This window comes from Mus musculus, chromosome 2 (assembly GCF_000001635.26).
Source record: "Mus musculus strain C57BL/6J chromosome 2, GRCm38.p6 C57BL/6J".
Taxonomy (NCBI): domain Eukaryota; kingdom Metazoa; phylum Chordata; class Mammalia; order Rodentia; family Muridae; genus Mus; species Mus musculus.
The window spans coordinates 65479217-65500444 of NC_000068.7; the positions used below are offsets into that span (position 1 = coordinate 65479217).

The 21228-nt window shown below is 37.0% G+C and overlaps 1 protein-coding gene across 9 annotated transcripts in view; it reads right to left on the reverse strand.

Annotated features, from left to right (window-relative positions):
* Scn3a (sodium channel, voltage-gated, type III, alpha) overlaps nt 1-21228 on the reverse strand; it is a 110474-nt gene that overhangs the window by 22099 nt on the left and 67147 nt on the right. For 8 of the 9 annotated variants that reach the window (NM_018732.3, NM_001355168.1, NM_001355171.1 and 5 more), the window contains exons 15-20: nt 19651-19824; nt 18154-18510; nt 15707-16180; nt 5130-5250; nt 3827-3981; nt 2935-3108 (exon numbers count right to left, since the gene is read on the reverse strand). In NM_018732.3, the coding sequence (NP_061202.3) occupies nt 2935-3108; nt 3827-3981; nt 5130-5250; nt 15707-16180; nt 18154-18510; nt 19651-19824 (1455 nt within the window). The other variant, XM_006499031.4, reaches the window with a different exon arrangement.

Sequence of the window (21228 nt, forward strand, 5' to 3'; positions counted from 1 at the left end):
ACACCTACTTAGACAGTGGCTGACAATGATTTCCTGCCTCCAACCCGGAGTCACATCCTGTCCTATGACTCTTTGTTATTACACAGCAGTGATCCTACCTTTAGATTTAGTTGTTTTAATAATCGAAGCTTATTTACTGTGCTTCCCATCCCTCAGAGTACAGTCTCTGCTAGAAATGTGCCTGTCTCCACTTAGCTCCTTTGACTACAATACTTTGTGTCTCCTATAAGGTTTTCATATAGAGTTAGAGAGTAAATGGGTTCATTTTAGGAGGTTAAAAAGACCACTGTGGTCACATTTAGTATGATGTGAAAGAAGTGACATTTAAAAAAATATAGCTACATTTCTCAAATATAGAATTAATTTTTCAAAGATATGAAATATTCCTTGTTGTAAGTCCTATCTTTCTGTGGCAGTTTGGTGCAGGGTCAGCAATTTGCTTTTAAGGTATTTTATTGAGAGTTTGGAGATATGGCTCAGAGTTTAAGAGCAGTAACTACTCTTCCAGAGGAGCTGGGGTCGATGCCTAGCATCTACATGATAGCTTATAACCATCTCTAACTCTAGTTCCAGTGGATCTGGTTTCTTTTTCTGGACTGGGTTGGTACCTGGCATGCATGTGGTACACAGACATATATGCTACCAAGGTACTCATAAAAAGAAAAATAATGGAAAATAAAAAGATATATTTTGTACTTTGAAAAATGATATCAATCTAGTGTATACTGTAACTTAACTCAGTCGATCCAGTTCTTTGAAGTTAACTTGTTATCATCTGCTAACATGAATTTATATATTTCAGATCTTGTTTGGGGTTAGAAGCTGAAAATCTAATATAAAACAACTTGCCCCTAATCAGTAGCAGTCTGGTAATTTTGTTACTCACTAAAAGACAAATAATTTTGGCATAATTGGATGCTTCTTTAAATATTATTCACTAGAAAATATCAATATTTATTTAACATAATTAAAATATAATACATGTATTATATATTATATAAATATAATATATATGTAAAGCTTTTGAGGTTACCTCACTAGTAAATTGTTGTCATACATAACTAAAATAAAATATGAGCAGTTAGACAGAGACTACAGAAGGGAAAAAAAGGCAGTCTAGTTTAAAATCAAGGAATTTGCAAACAAGTTTCAACTTTGTGATTAGTAGTTATGTCAAAAAAATTATTTAAACTTCAGTTTCCAAATATCTAGATTACAGTGAAGGCCATCTTTGTTTTTTGTTTTTTGTTTTTTTTTTTTTTTAGGTTTTTCGAGACAGGGTTTCTCTGTGTAGCCCTGGCTGTCCTGGAACTCACTCTGTAGACCAGGCTGGCCTCGAACTCAGAAATCAGCCTGCCTCTGCCTCCCAAGTGCTAGGATTAAAGGCATGCGCCACCACGCCCGGCTGAAGGCCATCTTTAAAGATCCATTCCAGCTCAGACTGCAGAACATTCAACTGTCCTTTATGAAGAGCTTTTTCAGGACCACCTTCGAGTAATCTCTATTATGCATGAAGATTGGAAGTCATTTATGGGGTATTGAATGAAATTTAGCAGACTGGTGGTGAACTCAGGTGAACACATTTTGGCGGTAGAACAACAAGTAAATGTAGGTGAGAAGGGCAGTGGTAGTTGGACGGACCTAGGCTGAAATGAGTGGACAAGCATATACAGCATCGCTGCTTCATATTCAAATGTTACAGCTGAAAGTGGAGTGCTTTTTGATTGCCCAGAAGGCAGGGCATGGGGAGCCTTGTTTCTTTTGGGAGACTGTGTGGCCTTGTACAGCGAGACATCTTAGACTACAGGGCACCAGCTGACCGTTATATCCCTAGGTGTCTCTATTATTTAGATTAAAAAGACAAAATAGTCCCAAAGCCAGACAGATCCCATGTTCCCAATTCTCCTCTTTCCACTCGCCTCAGGTCAGGCCAAGCAGACCTTTGTCTTATTCTTTGCCTTGGTAGATATCTCACTAGCTATAAGGATTCCCAACTACTTATTATAAAATAGAGAAGTATGTTATTGTCTCTACAGACATGTGACTGAAGGAATACAGAAAACAAGTCAATTATTATTATTTACTCACAAGTAATTTACTTGGGACTTAAAGTGAAAATTCTCAAAATTCCTGGCCCCCAATCAATCATGACTGACTCTCCTGAAGATTTTTAAATGATCAGTTAATAAGCTACGTGCTTAGATCTACTCCATCAGCAAATAGGCTTGTTTACGTGTGATAAAACCTCAAATGTCTGCCTGTGGTACAGAGCTGCCTCTGTGGGTTTTCTCTTACCACTTCTACATTTGGGACACTTCCTCTTTTTTTCTTTTTTCCTTTCCTTTCCTTTCCTTTCCTTTCCTTTCCTTTCCTTTCCTTTCCTTTCCTTTTTTTCTCTTCTTTTCTTTTGAAAAATGAGCTCCAATCTTTATTGCATAGAGAAAGAAAAACCTTCTACTCTTTTATTGCTAAATGTATTAAAACCAAATCTGTAAGAAGAAAGCTTTGTTCTCATTACTAAGACTAAGCCTGCTTTGCTATTAAGAAAAGACCTGGTCTGTCCCATGGTAAGGAGGAGCCTGCCTCCTCCTTCTGCTCTCTCTGCAGCTTCTTCTTTGTCCCCTTTCCCTCTGCATTCTGCATATTGCCCTCTTGATTTTTCTTTTCTTTTCTTTTTTTTGGGGGGGGGGGGGGATTGGATATTTTCTTCATTTACATTTCAAATGTTTTATCCTTTCCAGGTTGCATGAGAGCTAGGAGTTCCTGTGGACTTTACTGCAGGCTTTGTTGCTGTTGTTTGTTTCATTGTTTTATTTTAATCTCCATTGTTACATCAGCACGAATGAATAAAGGTGCTCGGTGCTAAGGTCTCAATCACAGGAGTATATGAAAACTCATTCTTATCAATTCCTAGAAATCACCTCTTATACTCACATCAACAATCAAGAAGTCCAACCAGCACCAGGCATTGGTGAAATAGGTTTGAAATCCATAGGCCACCCATTTGAGGAGCATTTCCAGGATGAAGATGTAAGTGAAGACTTTGTCAGCATACTCCAGCATGGTTTTGATGGTCTTCCGTTGCTCAATGTATATATCTTCAAAGGCCTGTGAATCAAGAAAACTTTATTTACTTTAATGATCTGCCTTCCCAAAACATTTACAAATATTTCTAGTGTCATATGAGAACCAAGAAACACTTAAAGGAGTATTGGCTTAAATCACTCAAATATTTTTCCATCAGGCAGAAGCTAAAGACCAAAGCTAGCTAGGGAATATTGGCACAGGAATGTTGGCATCTATATTGATTTTATATATGTTGTTATCTTTACTTCTCACCCAAAAGCAGCTACCTCAATCACTGCCAAAAGCATGCTTCCATTCATGGAAGATGAACTAAAGACATCTAGTTCATAAGAGATAGAACTTGCTTCTTCCAACAATATCTTCTGTGATTCCATCACTTATTATTAAAGGATAATTTCATTGTACGTAAAGAAAGCAAGATTCACAGATAATCCATAAATACAGTTATTAAGGCAGATTGGCCGACATTTGGCTGGGATGCTACCAGAGCCAGGGCAATGTGTCTGCAAATGGTAGATCAGCGAGCAAAACATCTGGTGGGCAAACAGCAGATGTGAAATCCCTTCTGTCAGTTTCATGGTTCTGACTTGTTTTGAACACAATTTTACAGAGTTCTCAGCTCTGCATGACACAGATACACCTATTGTTTTGATTTCTAAACTGAGTGGGCACTTGTAGTATCACCAGGGAGTTGGCTACCTCAGCAGAGCTTGGTTCGTGCCAATGCACAATCACTTACCAAAGCACCACTACTGAGGAGAATCATGAACACAATGAACGTCTCAAACCAGTTGTGTTCCACAATGCTATAGCAGGTCTTCCTAAGATTCCACCAGATTTTTCCTTTACCTTCTTCCGTACTTACTTGGCAGAAGGGAAATTTTTTAATGCATCCTAAAAAGGCAATATTAATAAAATAAATTAGGGAAATAGACTTTGATCATTAATATGAAAAAAAATAACATTTTTACTTCTTCCTTACCCCAACTCTAGCTCATTTTATAGGTAGCTGGCTGCTTTCCTGACCAGTTTTGTTTCAACACTCTCCTATATAATGAATCATACTTAAATTTATAGATTTAGAATTTATGGAATTTCCATACATTTGTTTGAGTAAAAAAAAATGGTTTATATTTTTCAATACAGGTTAGAATCACTTTGCCTTGAGGCTACTGAGGAAAATAGAGTCCTATTTCATCACACTGGTTTGGGAGCAAAGCCAGATATTCAAGTTGTTTATGCATATTCCCATGTGACCCTGGGTACTCACTCCCTTCTTTTCAAGCATAGAAAACCCCACTGCCTCCCTAGGTGTCAGCCACTGTCAGTCTTCTCAAGCTAATTTATATTTAGCCTTGCTTCTTTTCTTAGTCACACCTATGACTCATGTTGCAGTCCGTGCCTCTTATTCTGCTCTCTTCTTCTCTGCCTCCTAGACAACTTATGATTTCCAATTTCTGTCCAATCTGTTGCTCTCTCTCAGCTACTACTTGTCGCATCAAACCCCATCGCAACAAATCAATAAATCTTTATTACGAGATGAGCTCGCCACAAGGAGAACCACATGGCAGCGTGCCAACACTCTATAACACAACATCATTTCCAAACAGCTCTGGTCAGAGCACAAATTAGACAAATTTGGAACTAGGAGGAGTGAGTATAATTACTGTAGCTTGTATAAGTCCAGTTACCCGACTCCTGTGCATTTTGAAGGGACTGTCATGTCAATGGTGTGACAGTCCAGAATGATGTGCATTTCAAATGCTATTACAGTCTGGAGGATAAGGACAACCAGAGAAAAACAGAAGAAACAACAAAAACAACATATGCGCTTAGCATACTTTCTCATTGGTCCAGACACAGGCTCGTCTGTAGTCTAATCTGGAATTTTTAAGATCTGAAGCAACTTAAGACATATAGAGTGGATGGAACAGGGCAAACAAAATAAACATGCCCTTGCCATTTTTTTTATATGTGTCTTTTAAATGAGGCTTATTCAGATTCTGTAGGGATGAAGCATTTCAGCAAGTTAATTTCTTTACCTTCAGTAAAGCAAGCTTCTGGCTTAAGGTCCTCCTCAGGTTCAATTTCAGCTTGTTCACCTTCTCGGGGCGGAGCAACGTCAACTGTGCTTCCTTCAGAAGAGCTGGTTGCATTTAATTTCTGGAAACAAAGCCCATGTCAAAGATGTGACTCTCCTCCTTTACTCAAGTGATCAGGAAACACTCTGTCATATGTGTGGGAAAAAATGGCACTAAAAGTGACACCTTTAATTCTACTGGTGGTGATACACAAGAAACATGAGCAAGGTCTACTCTTTAGACAGAAGGACAGGAGTTAGTGTGGATACCTGGAAAGACAGACAACCTTACTTTAGAATCTTCATTTGCACATGAAGGCCATGTGCAAACAACTACGAATGCTACAGCCACATCAAGAAGGGTCTCATAAAGTTCAGGATGCTCTCATCTACTAATTATTTTAATTAAATGCATCAAATCAGATCACAACTTCCACCCCTTCAGATGGAATTTTTCAGAGGGCCAGGAACACCATCAGTTGCTTCTAAGTACTGTCCGTGTTTCTGTAATTTTAGCAAGGCAGGGCTACAGGTTAACATCAATCACACTCATTATGGCTCAGCTTTGAGCTATATTTTTCTCTAGCTTACATAATTTTCTCCTTACTTTACTAGAAGAAAATGATGGATCACCCCCTCTCATTCTTTTTTGAACATCATAAATGAATTCAACCCTTGCAAAGAATTCTAAATGAAATGGAAATTTCTCCATAAATGACATTGTCTGGAATCTTTATTAGGAGCTTATTCCGAGTGCAACGCATGAGCAGGCTGCGAAGTTTTCCTTTAAATAAATCATTGTGACACGGTCCACGGCAAGAATAGCCACCTTAATGTTGCCAGGATAAATATCTGATAAATTTTCTAGGGTCATGTGGGAACATACCACAGATGTGCAGTGTTTTATGGAAACTGAGGCAAAAAACATGACAGGCAGCAAGGCTTAGGGAATGTAAAGCTTTTAGGTGGAAGAACATCTCACAGACAGACCAATGGCTTCAAAGCTCCACTGATTTCAGCAGCCCAGTGTCTGGGTCACACTGTTCTGGCTTTTGGAAAGAGTGAATATACTAATCTAAATGGACCTAAATGCTTCCCTAAACAGAAGTTCTATTCGGAGGAATCTGGCTCGTAATTCCTGACTTATCTTAAATCTCAAGGCCGATATGTTCTTAATATTTTTGAAACGTGAACTAAAATCAAAGAGTAATTTTAGGATAGTGATTGCTTCTTGTGTTTTTATTTTGAGTTAACTATGCCAGACTAAATATTTAATAAAATATAAAAGTAATATGTATTAATATATGTTTAATATATCATCCCTTCTAGTGAATAGATGCTGGAGAGTGGAGCTATTTGATCATTTTGAGTTGATGGGTCTTAGAATTGTCATACAACACAAATTTTTACCTCAAATCCCTTTACGTTGGGAAATGTGGGAAGCTGAAACAGACTTTCTCCTCCCAAGCTTTTTGGGTTCTCTCAGCCAGGATACTTCTATTCTTAAAGAAGGAAAAGCCCAGGAAAGCTGCGACTGAGTATAGTGATAGCAGCTTCTGTTGTAACTCAGGGCATACTGGGTAATTGGAACCAGCACTCAGCTTCACCAGTGGCTGGTGGGGTGAATGCTATGGCTTTTGATGAGTGGGCACAATCATGCCACTGCATAAAGAGCACTGATAAGAAACAAAAGTATTCAGAGATGAGTCATAAAAGAGGCTCATATGCATCGTCACCCTCTTGGCCAGCTATGCTCAATAATGTCTTTTGAGCATGGTCATGATCTACCTTCTCCATAAATTCTGTCTTACATGACTGCCTCAGTTAAATGTCATGGTTCATTTAGCTTGCTACACTTTTGCCTTTGGCCAAATATGCTCATCTATACATGTGTGTGCATGTTTTTATATAGAAGAGTGAACAGATATACATGTATATGTCTACAAACATATACTTGCACATACATACCAAGTACACAGTACACATACATATTATGTATGAAAATGTCAATTATATAAGCAAGTAGGGAATAGATATAATCTTCATGTTGCTTTTATGAAGAGTGAATAGATGAGAATTACAATGTTTAGATCACTTTATCTCTACTTTTTGATAAATTATGTGAATACATTGATTTGAATAAAGTCTAGCAATATTAGAAAATGTTTTCAATGAATATTAGAAACATATACTTCCAAATATTTTTCTATAATACCAGGCATTCAATAAAGAATATTGAGGGGGGAATGCTATTACTATTATATAAATATATATGCATGTATGCTTTCTCATGTGAATATTTTTTAAAAATATACTTACCCTTCACTTCCCATTAACCAATGGCATTACGTTTAGTGTTCAATCAAATTTATCTTATCAATGCTACACTGATGTCTTATACTTAAATACAGACACTTATTTAACATACTATAATTTATTTAACATAGTACAATTAATACTAGCTACTAACCTGGATGACTAGCTTGCCCAGTGTGGACTACTAGATGTAATTTTGCTAATGTGTTGACTTAAAATGATACATGTACAGCTATAGCTAATACATTTGTATATCATAATGCCCATATCCAGTTGGCTCTGGAGATAATGCTATGTATCTTAGGGAGAAAACTTTTCTACCCCCCCCCCCATATGCCCAGTGCTCTGATATTCAGCATGTCTTAAAAATATGTGGGGAAAGGATCTTGTCTTCTTTCTAGTCTTGTCTAAAGAGCAGAACCTGCTTATATTGAGAGCTGTTTTGTAGCCATCCAAGAGATTTCCTGGTTATTAAGCATTTTTAGCTTCAGCCCTGGAAAGTTTCCCAAAGAATGTACAGAGGGCTTCTTATAAGTCCTTAGGACTTTCATGAACCAAAAACTGAAAGATGGTATACTAGTTTCTGTCTCATAAGTGTTTTACAGGAGGCTTCTACTCTCTGAGGGTTTAGAGTGAGCTTCCACGAGCCAGAGCTCTAGTCCTTCTGTGGTGAGCAAGGGCACAACACTGTTTGAAACCCTCGGGCCATATTTTGGTCATAGAAAATATTTTATTCTGTGAAACTACGAAAATCTTGTTTAAACTATGTGAAGACATCAAAGGTAGCCATTTTACTTACATTAGTAAATGAACCCATGAGTTGAGTTCAGATTAAGTGACATAAACTGTTCAATATACTACCTGGTATTCTCGAGTCACTGAGCACATGAAGAAATTCATATCTGCATTTTCAAATCACTATTTTACTTTCTAGAAAAATAAGCACTTACATTCTAGACATTGGTATAAGAACAGTTTATACTAATTCTATACATTGTTATAAATGACTACTTACTAAACATTATGAAATTCATACTCTAACAAAGGGTAAAATTCTTATCACTATGCCAAAACGACTATCAGATTAATTGAAAAGCATATGACTTATTTAAAAGCAGTGACTGATGATATATATATACAAAGGAAAAACTTACTTTCATTTATATTGCCAGAGTTGTGATACTACAATGATATCAAAAGAGCAAAGAAACCAGAAATGAAATTTACCATATTAAATTACATAAATACACTAAGTAGCCAAAGTTAATACTTGTTCCAAGGTAGTTAGAACAAATAAACATATCTGGAAATGTAGGCATAACAGCAGAAGTCCTCCACATAGTACAAGTTCAGTCTTGCTTCCTTGTACTATTTTCTCCTTAACCTGTTCAATATTACATGGCCCTTAAAAGTTAGAGTCTTCCATCCCTTGTAGAGACTACTGAGTCTACAAAAGGATGATGATTCAGGCTCTATGAATGCACGCTGGAAGCAGGATTTAAGATGCAACATTCTCCAGGCCGAACTCAGCCGCAGAAAACATGCCTGGCTATAGCAGAAGCCTGGCGCAGTGCTGTGGAAGCGCTCACTGATCCAAGAACCATGCTCTCAAACATGGTACTTGATTACTATGCTTTCCAGGTCAACTACAACTACCACTCACCCAGAGGAATGGGTTATCTCAAAAGAGGAAGGACAGAATTAGCAACCAAACAGGCCAAGAGGACCGTTTTCCTCCCCAGATCACGTGACCTGATAGAGCCCGTCCTCTGAATAGTGCTCTTGAAGTTTTGTCCAATTAAATAATAGAATTTAACTTTCAGAGATGGAAGAGAATGTTAGCAACTGGCCTACTTCCACTGAAATGCGCTCACATTTCATTCGTTTTTTCAATCAGTGCTCACATTGTTTGACTCTTACAAACTGCTGTATGGTTCAAGAGACAAAATAAAAGATTCAGCCATTACAGATTGCCTCAAAAATCGAGCCATTACTCTCAAGAATTCTCGATTTTGTCACACAGGTAGACAAAGAAAGTCTTTTTAGGACCTTGGTGAGATAACTTGGATATGAAAATTCATATCCTGGTTTAAAACATTTTATATGAACAACAAACAGCCATATACTGAGGCCATTTGTTGCTTGTCCAAGGCAAGAAGTGACTAAAACCAATAACTCACTTTCCAACCACTTACTGAGTGGTTAAAAAATATAAACTGCCACCATCTGGTTTCTCCTTGACATATGTTAAATGTGCAATACCCTCAGTGCTCCTTTTATGTAAAAATAGCCATATTCATAAAAGCATGGTATGTAAATGGAAAGTAATTACATTGTAGGTGAAGAGTAAGGCAAAGGGCATTAAGAAAGCAGGAGAGAAAGACCACTTATCCTGAAACGGGAGATAAACATTTCCATCAGAACCAGACATAATTGGGGTTTCCTCCACAGAAGAACACCAAGACAGTTTTTTAAAGATGGAGATGGGTTAAAGTGGCTATTTACATACCCATCTCTGCCTCTTGAAATGTTATTTGAAAGACAAGTCAAGAAATCAAAAGCTAAAGTCATTTTCCATCGTTTATCAATGTCTGAAAACAACACAGTGCTTTTTCCAGTAGGCTGGAGGCTCAAGAACTCAGTCAAATGCCTGTTCTTTAAAATTTTTCACAAAAGCTTCAGAAATGAGTCTTCCTGCAAGGAACATGATGAGACCTACAACTTCCCAACACTCATTCTGTTCAGCTAAATCAACAGCAACAGTGTTTTTCCACTTTTCATTAAAAAATACTTTTGTATTGGTAGGACTCAACAATTAAGTCTCAATGCTTCCATAGGAGAATGGATGTATAAATTAAACTCACAGACAATTGTAAGCTTAAAGTAGATTTTAGCCCATCAAAAGTCCAACATTTAGCAATGTTTGATTTCTGGTTAGTTTTCCCTCTAAAACTTTCACTTTGGCAGAAATCAGTAAGCAACACCACCAACAGGAGACAGTCAAGTCTACAGAGTAAAGACTCAGCTAACCCAGACTATCACAGTATTTGCAGGAGATGACTCTGCTCCTCAGAAAGCTATAACCAACCATCAAAACCCATAAATGTTCCAAGTGTCATTTTTTTTGCACACTCAGTCTAAGGTAGAACATTTAGGGTAAGATTAATGTACACAGGGAAAACACCAAGTCAAAAACGATTAACATCAAACAAAAAACAAACAAGTATGTTAGAGCAATGATTTAGTGTGCCTTGTGTGTCACATGGGACATGCTTACAGCATGGAGCCTTCCTTTGCTTTGCTTTAGGATGACCACCGTGTTTCTATCAGACACTTGACTGAAAAAAATTTTCCAAACTCTTCAAAGATACCTGGTGCTCAGATGCACATTCAGACAAATATCTGGCTTTATCAAGATCTCACTACTCTCCTGTTGCTTTTAACAGAGCCTTTCTGAAAGCATGAAAGCAAACATTTCCATCTGGAGCACGGGAATTTTTCATTAGAAAGTGATATTCATTGATCTGAATATAATGACTTAAAAATGGCAGTATTATCTCCCTCTCTCTCTTACACACACACACACACACACACACACACACACACACACACACACACGCACATACACACAAATCTCTTGAAGCTTATTTTGGTGGCACAGTTTACATATAAGGGCTGAATCATCAATAACAAAAAAAAAGCTGTGGTCTTATTTTAATGAAATAAAAACAGAAATTAAAAATGTGCATGCTCTCATAAGTCTCTGATTATATCGAATTGCTGGTATGTTTAAAATTTATATTGTGGTAAATCTCATCGGGCATGCAATTATTTCTGTTTTGAAAACTAAAAGACTAAAGTGGAAAGCCCATCAGCAGAATTAAACATGATGTTGGGACTGCCCATGTCGCCTGACCATGCTGTGATGTGTCACACGCTTCAGCAGAGAACAGCTGGGCCAGCCTCGCACTTCCTTGCCACGGCAGGGGAAGGAATGTAGCTGCAGAGCATGCAGGCCAGTCAAAATTCATTTAGGACGTGACTGTATTAGCACAACTTGCTTGGGTAACCTGGGTAAAAGTGGTGGCTCGAGCCTGTGGCTGCTTAAAAGACACCAGAGTGGCATTCTTGATGGCGCCAGCTTGGTCTCACCCTGTGAGAAGTAAGAATGGTCAGAAGTGAAGGTCATGGTAGGCTATTGCTAGATTGAATTTGGAATTCAGCTAAGAACATGGTCATTGAAAGCATTTCTCCTAAATCTTTCCTTTGGGAAGATAAGTCAGTAATCCTTTAAACATTAAATTAGAAAGATCTATAGTTATGATTATGTGAACATTGAAACCATAAAAACCAGAATGGTACATTAGAGAATGCTTCACTATTTGCAGAAATTCGAGTTTCCCTAAATTAGAAATATAAGTATTTTGAAATTCGTGTCTTCAATTCTTTCATGCAAAGCTTTGAGTTTGTTTCCATATCAGCCTGTTTATATAAGTGGTATATACATACACACATAATGAAGGCATTTATGAAATACACATTAGATAATGCATAAAATACTAGAGTTTATACCTGTATCAGGAATTGTTTATCCCTGGCATCGGTTGCTAGTCATATTTTATTACAGAAATGAGTGGAAATACTTGAGTAGTTCAGGTTTTCAAACCATCTAAGCTGATTGGTTTACTACCTAATGTAAAGGAAGAAAATGTATGCAATTTAGAATTTTTTTTAGTTTTAAGGATAAATGTAATAAAACTCTGTTGTGTTCAGCCTACTGGTTGCTTACTCTGTGAGCAAAACCAAGGGCTATCACATGCTCTCCAAAGTAGAACTCAATGCTTTACTTCAGCTGTGGTCCAGAAACTAGCAAAAAACAAATGAAAGTATCACGTGTGTGTGTGTGTGTGTGTGCCTGTGCAAGGTGGTGCATATGTGAAGTATACTTAGGTGGAATTTAGCTAAATCTGTCCTGTAATGTTAGAGTATACCAATATTTGCTATTATTTTTTAAAGTTCTATGTTATGTGATGTTTCTGAGCATATATGAGAATTTTCCTGTTGCTTTTGGATAGGTTTTTGTGGTACTAACTTAAATATGTCATCCACATAAACTTAATGTTGAATAAATGAAAAATTTATCATTTATGAAGCAGAACGTGATATTGAGAAACATACATAATAATGTTTTGATTATTCTTTGAGAATGTAATACATTGAACTTTGACCCTATTCCTTCCCTTACCTCAGATCCTCTCTCACTTCCCTACCACCAATCTTCATAACAATATAATTAAAAAAATTATATTCTGCATCTGAGTGTTTTTCCTGTACTTATAGATGTGAACCATGCAGTGCCTTTGGAGTCCAGAGCGGTGTCAAATCCCTTGTAACTGGAGTTACAGACAGATGCTACCTATCACGTGGATGCTGGGAAACAAGCCTAGGTCTTCTGCAAGAGCAGCAGGTGCTTTGAATCTCTGGGGCATCTCACTAGCTCCGCAGCAAAGCAATATTTAATATTGCTTTTTATGAGCATTTCAAAACCTAACCAAGTGTGTGTGTATGATGTTCCTACTAACATTTATATATTAAAAATGTCATTAATGTAATTGGACCTTATCTACTCAAAATTGGACTGAAAGGGTATAGAATTATAGAAATTGCCCAATAATAAATTTTTGTTGGGGAAACAAATGTTTTCCAAAAATTGACAATGAATGATGAATTACATTTTAATATTCCAAGTGTATGATGTTTAAGCCATTCAAAAGAAATATCTGTGGATCTTAAGGTGGCTTTCAAATATATTAAAAGCATTTTTTTTTCAACAGAAACACATGGAGGTATTCTTCACCAGCCCACTGTCATCACTCTCTGTTATTAATGCAATAGAAGTTCCTTTATTTAGCTTTGGCTTTTCTGTCTTTTCTTGACCTTACACTAGTCAGACAATTCTGTCCTTGGCTTTACCCTATTTTTGCCTTATAATTATATTTTGACCTCTCCTATTTTCAGGGACCCAGATAATTTTAAGTCTTCCATTATTTGGTCTAATTTTTGCTCTGAACTCCGACTCTGACCAACACTGTTACCTTCAACCCAACCATCCCTTGTTATCCATAGGGGGTCAGTTTAGGACTCTGCAAAAATCCAAACCAACAGATGCACAAGTCCTGTGTATAAACTGGCCTACTATTTGTAGTACATGCATTAACCTACACAATACTCTCATATCTAGACTATCTATAGTACAAAATACAATGTAAATAATTATTACCCTTCATTCTTTTAGGGAACAATAAGAAAACAGTATGTATCTATTCAGTAGACATGGTTTTTCTGTGATCTTTTTGATCAGAGTTAGACTGAACCCTGGTATGCAGAATCTATGGATATGATGTGCAAAACTTAAAGCTCAAATCGAATTCTTTCCATACAAACCTGGTGACCTTCCTCAGAAGCCCTTATCAGACAGTGGAATTGCCACTTTCTGATTCCTCAGATTCTTGAGGTCTGTTAAATTGCCAATTACTCTTGGTTCTCTATTATTTTGGCCCAGAATTTCACCATCTCATTGCTATAACAGTGTGTAAGTTAATCTCCATTATCTCTCAGTCTAACGTCCTTTACTCTTTAATAACAGATGTTCCTAGGATACCCCTTTCTAGTTGCTTCTGTTTCAGAGCACTCCTTCGTGACCATGCAGACAATTCCAAGCTCTGAGTTACTCTGCAAGGCTGCAGTCTGGAGCTTCCAGACACACCGGCACATCCTTTGCCCTGTCTCCTGCTCTCCACTCGCCTGAGTAACAGGAGCTCATTATCAACCCTGGCTCTCCTTTGGAGAACAGTATCTTTCCACTTTTTAACGATGTGACCCAAATATGAGGCCTATTGCAATTTTCTGTCATTTAACCTCCCTTCCCATTCTTAAATGCCTAAGAATTTAACACCGGCCTGTAAGATCAATTAAATAGAGTTTTAATGACTTTATGAGTTTGTTGGGAACCACTTGATAAAGACTGTCTTTGACCGAATTGGACAAAGTAATCAGTGAATGCCTGCTAGTCCTCTAGGGTTCCTTTGTAAGTCAATTCTACGCCAGGTGATAGAAAATAAAGCCAGAATTGAGTCTTAGCTACTAGGATGAGCAACGTGAATTAGATGTGCTATGCACAATTAGTGTGCAACTGTGAAAATAAACATTGCTACCTCATTTTGTTTATATGTTTTTTAGTTTTAAAACATATTCTAAAATATGAAAAGAATGGGACCACTGTGAGTTGTGATGCCATAAACTTCTAATAAGGATTTCTAGAGCAAATTATCTTGGTGTAACTGGTTTTCAAAAGCTCCAAGAGAATCCATAGAATCAAACATCATTGGTCTGATTCCTAGGGTGTTGATGGTATTCCCTCCAGCTAGAGATCTTTTATAACACCATCTGTGCTAGATTAACCTCCAGCTGTTACATCCAAAGGCCATAAATAAATAATAATAAAATATTGAAGTAATGCCACTAAGCTATTGTCATTAGACCCAAATGAGCTCAAATCATAGCATATGAAAATTTTCTCTTTTCATTCGATCAACTACTCATAAGAGGGAAAATTTCCCATCTGTAGATCCACTATAATCATCAAATGTTACTCTTCAGTATTTTTAAGGTAATATAGAAAATGTCATAGGTTTGCTCATCTTTAATAGGAAAAATATCAGTATGGCTTGACCCTTCCTAGTAAACAAAATGGTAAATAAAACACTTAAATGTGAATAAAGACTATGTAAATTTTTCACAGTGATGGCATACCACCATTAAAATATAGTTCATTGAGTTTTCTAAAACAAATAACTAGTGAGGGAAAAAATGTGTTAAATAGTATCTCTTTTGTTTAGGATTGCATATTAAATCAGGCTTTCAAGTTATCAAGAAAATGAACATGTTAATCGCTCAAGTTGTGATTTCCCATGGAAAGTTATAATTAAACGAACTTACCCATTTCTCATGATGTTCCAACATTATCATACGATATTAAGTTGCTTTTGGGTGTGGTGTTGGGTACTAAAGGACGTCATGCATGCTAAGAATCCTACCCTTGAGCTACACACCCAACCCATTACTTTCTGTTGATTAAGCACCTACAGGCAAAAAACAATACAGAGTAGCCATACTGTGTAGATAATGCAAAAAGTGGTGGCCGGAACTGAAAAGCACGCTTACCTCCTTGCTTTCTTCCAGTTCTGACTCACTGCTAAACTCTTCCGTGTTTAAATTTTCAAAGTCAGACTCTCCCACGGCAATTGGCACCGTCACGGTGAGGCTGGGGTTGTTGATGAATGACATGTAGTCATTTTCATCAATTACGTATTTCTCCACACTGCTTCCAGTACCCACGCCACTGGTGGTTCCGTTACCGTCTTTAAGGTAGTTAAGCTCTTTGCTTATTTCAACTACGCCCGTGTTATTGGACATGCAGCTGTCTATTTTGTTCCCTTCGTGGATTTCTATCACTTTCGGCTTTCTAAAAAACGCTTTTCGGAAGCACTCCCGTATCTTATTTTTCACATAATCAATCCCCTTTTGCATCCTTCCCACCGCGATCTGGAGGTTGTTCATTTCGTTATCATCGTCCGTAGCAGCAAGGTTGTCTGAACTAAAGGAACTCAACAATAAGGCCAGGAAGAGGTTCAGAACCTAAAAACAAAAGAGTGAAAGGACCGTGTTAAAACTGACACTCGGGTAAGGCTAGTCCGTGGGTGGACACGGAGCACAGATCTTTGCTACCGTGGTTTTATGAAATGCTTTCAAATGATTAGTGTACACCAGGCGCCACACTAAAGTCACACAATATTGGGAGGGCATGATTATGTCTACATGTGGTAAAGGGGAATGGTAACTTAGAAGCCCCTCTCCACTGATAATAACAGGGTAAAAAAAGAAACAACTAAATCAAATCTACTGGGACTCGCCAATGAGAAGACAAAAATCCCACTTTCAATGGTTTTTGCCATACCACCAAAAAAAAAAATTGGTATTTTTCATTTTTGTTATCTAGCTTGTCCATTGAATAACCTGCTAATATGTACAAAACCAGTATATGGTAGAAACATAGATGTCTTTGGTCCAGTGGCTACAATCTGTAACAGCAGAGATAGCAAATTACACAAGGGGTTAACACATTTCCCATCAAGCAGACTTTAAAATTTAGTTGTTCAAATAGTGTAGAAAGTGGAGAAAATTCTAAAACGTTCTATGGTTCAGCCAGACTCATCTAATGCAAACCCCTCCTCTCCTCAGGTTTGTGGAGTGTCGTTGTGACTCCCAGCGGTGGGTGCCTGGTGGTCTGTAGCTACTACAGGGATAACTCATCATGTCTGATGTAAAAGGATATTTGTGCACAGGGACATTTTTAGCCTAAAATGTAATTACTGAGTTTCCTCATGTAGTAGGAGAACAAGTGCAAACTTGGATCTCTGGGTTACTTTCTATTTAAAAATCATATTTTGTTCTGAATGTAGGGCTATCTAATTTTCTCCAGAGAAACCCTGTCTCGAACTGCCCCCCCCCAAAAAAAAGAAAAGAAAAGAATGTGTATATATCCCACTATTATTCTTCTGAGTATTATTTGAAGTGTACTCCTCAAAAGGAAGACCTTATTATATAGGTTCTTACTATATATGATTCAGGAATTTAAGTATTAGGACACATACCTTTATGTTAGGGCTTTTAAAATAATTTACATTTGTCCTTGGACAATTTCATTCATGTGTACAATACACACTGACCACGCCTACCCCACCCCCACCCCTACTACACCTACCCATCCCACTTCTCCCCACTAGGTTCTCTTTTGCATTCAAATCTATTCCTTTTATCCAATGTGATTAACTGAAGCTAAGGAGGCTCAGCGGTGGGGACGCAACTAAAGGCAGTTTGCCCATCCACTTCTAGAGTCTAAGGAATAAGATATTTTAAATCTGCTCCTTCTGTGTCTCTCTGTCTTCATCTCTGTCTCTGTCTCTCTGTGTTATGTGCTTGCCTCTTTCTTTCTGTGTATGCTTGCATATATATATATATATATGTACATATACATATATATATGTTTGTGTGCATGTAATTGCCTATCCTACAATGTAATTCTTTTTAGTAAAGCAAATGCAGATAAGAACATATTTTGTACCCTACAGTAATTAGAAACCACAGCTAAAGTAGAATACTTTATTTCTTTAAAGCTTGTCCTTAGAGTTTCTGTCTAATCCACACCTTTAAATAAGACAATGTGAATTATGACATGTAAAAAGTAGTTGAATTTTTAGGGTTTAAAGAGATTGTCATATGAAAATAATATCAGGATACAGTGAGCCTAGATGAGAAGATACATTTTTTTCGACATAAAAAAGTAAAGAGTGTTTTCCACCCCAAACATGCTTTAAATGCACCCCTCTGCCTAATAGCCTCCATAGAATGAGCATTTTATCCGATGGTCACAGACAGGGAGCTTCGACCTCAGAGAGGTTAAATAAGATGGTTCTTCAGTGATTGCTTGTAAGGGGATTTGACACTCAGTGGCTGGCAGTAAAATTGGCGGGATATTTACTGCCTAAGCCATTATATTTCCTACGCCCCAAACTCATTCTTATTCACAAAGATCTGCAGTACATACGTACCACAAGGTTCCCAATCACCATGACCAACATAAACACAATAAGGCACATGGTCTGGCCCGCGACCTCCATGCAGTCCCACATGGTCTCTATCCACTCCCCACACAGCACGCGGAACACTATCAGGAAGGAGTGGAAGAAGTCGTTCATGTGCCAGCGCGGGAGCTTGCAGTCCTCATTGATCTTGCAAACACACTCCTTGTAGCTCTTTCCAAACAGCTGCATGCCGACCACGGCAAAAATGAAGACGATGATGGCCAGCACCAGGGTCAGGTTGCCCAGTGCGCCCACCGAGTTGCCGATGATCTTAATGAGCATATTCAGTGTGGGCCAGGATTTTGCCAACTTGAAGACTCGCAGCTGTAATGAAATAAAAGGAAATGTAGTACACTTGGAAGCTAGACTATTATTTTATGAGTTGATCATAATGTAGATTCCAAACAAAAAGGTGATAATAATATTAGGGTTGTAAATCAAGTCGTTATTTCAGCACATTTTTTTCTTTATAAATCTAATTTTAGATTTACTTATTTTCATTTTAGATCGACCTAAGAAAAATTAATACTTTAATTACAGACTGCCGCAGACCCTCTGGGCCCCTTTGCCTGTGTGGAAAGGGTCTCTAATTACAGGTGGGCAAAGCGTTGGATGGAATGACAGACAGATGCACACAACAGACACTACTAATGCATCAACTGTCACTTCAGATTCTACTCTAGAAACTGAAAAGGAATGTTGAAAATATGAATTACATTTTCTTCTTTAAAAAGGTAAGATAATTCGATTTTTAAAAGCTTATGTTAAATTTAAAAAATACATATATGTATATATGTATACATATATATGTATATATGTATATATATATATATAGTAGGTACTTTTACCAATTATTTTTGCTATAATTCTAAACATTTTGTTATATCATTGTTTAATATACCAAATATATCAAACTTTTTTTATGTGTTGGATGAGATACAGTTTCATGTAGCCCAGGCTAGCCTCAAACTTACAATATATCTGAGAGTAAATCTAGGCTAGTTCTTCTGGCTTCACCTCCCAAGTACTGGTGTTAGAGATATGACCACTATCCTCAGCTTCTACATGCTTTAAAGTAGTTCCTCCAATAAGAATTGAATTGATTAAAATCCTGACATTAACTGGGGCTCAACATTTTTTATTTGCATTTCTTCTTTTTCTTTTTCTTTTTCTTTCGTCACCTCACAGATATAATAAAATATAAACAATTTCAGAGTATAAACCCATTTTAGAAGGAGCATATATATTTTTTAACATCTACGTATTGAATTGTGGAATATATCAATCATTTTTATTATTCTAGAAAACAGATTACACTTATCGTGGTAGCCTTAAATGGTTGTTCGTTTCCTGGGGATATTGACTTGTGTGATTAAAAACGCTATTTCATGAACTATAATACACATTATAAACACACATTTAAAAATAAATGCTATGCTCATGAGAGATGAGAGCAGAAGATACCAGTCTGAAGGACCGAAGCACGGACAGCCCCTCCACGTTTGCCAGGCCAAGCTCCATTAAACTCAGGCTAACAATAATTCCATCAAAGATATTCCAGCCCTCTTGGAAATAGTAATAGGGATCCATTGCGATGATTTTCAGGACCATCTCGGCTGTGAAGATCCCGGTGAAGACCTGGAGGGGAACAGAGAGCAACACTTGAGCAGCTCCAAGTACAGAAGTCGCAGAATTCACCAAGAGCATTAAATCATAGCAAATATAAACATCTGAGGTCTAAACAAAACAAATCAATATCGACTTAGAGATTTTCCCCACAAGCTGGCATTGTGCTAAATAGATTTGTCTTACTTAACAAATCAGCTGGGTTTCTAGGGAAAACAGACTTTAAAACCTTTCACTGCGCACAGTTTCCCATCTGAGCCTGGGTAATGGCTCTGGTGTTATTGCCATGGTGGTACATTAAGCATCTACAAAATAGCACATTTGCTTTTTTTTTTTTGTAATACTATAAAAGAATGGTGCAAAATGCATTATTGAGAATAAATCCACATATTATTGTAAGTCTAAAAATTACTTAAAAACAGTAAAAATATGCATTTTACTTGTAAATTTTGTAGTATTCTTTAATGGGCTGCAGCTTGTTTCTGTATTTTACAAACATTCTTGAAACAAAAGAGTGTCTGCCACAAATGTTTTGTAACAATGATCTCTGGCTGCCTGCCTCAGAATTAAGGTTAATGGATTAATAGAGAAAGGGACTGCAGATTTAATTGGAACGAGCAGGAGAACACTCTCAGTATTGCACATCCATAATCAAGAATAATATGGTGAGAATAGAAGAAATGTGTATTTGACGATAGAAACAAATAAAAGAGAGGCCATGAAACATTAATTTCAAAATTGAAACCTCAGGAAATAAAAACGTAAACACATGATGGGCTGGGAAATTATTTCTGCCAAAATCTTTTAAAATGGTCATCCTAATTCTTTATAGGTAAAGGGTCTGTTCTGTGGCAGTAAAGCCAAAGTTACTGAAGCAGATAAACCTTCATCTCGAGGAAGCGCTGTCAAAATAATTTACTAGAATCATTTGGTATGCTAAAACATCGTATTTCTTTTTAAAAATCCAGACCTACTCTTCTAAAAGCACGAAGATAACCAATATCTCATTTTTAAATTGTACAAATATTTTAAAAGGAAATGCCAATTTCAGAAACATATATTAGCTGCTGTTAGTCATGTGTCACTCATAGAGAAGTAAAATATACTGTAAGCAATGTGGAATACATTTTGAAAAAACGATATTTTCATTTTATACAGTAGCACAGTAGCTCATCATGGGATTTTTATTTATTTATTTATTTATTTTACAAATAGCTTCCCAGCTTAACCTTCAATGAGTTTTCTAACTCTAAAGAATTTGATTTCTGTAAAACTTTCAGAGGCAGAGAGTATTTAAAATAGGCACCCTGTTGATAGAAATGCTTTAAAACAAGCTAGGAACTCTTTAGCTAAAGGATCCTCAATATCTTCTTACAGAAAATCAAAATTAATCTCTTCGGGTCTGCTGAGATGGCT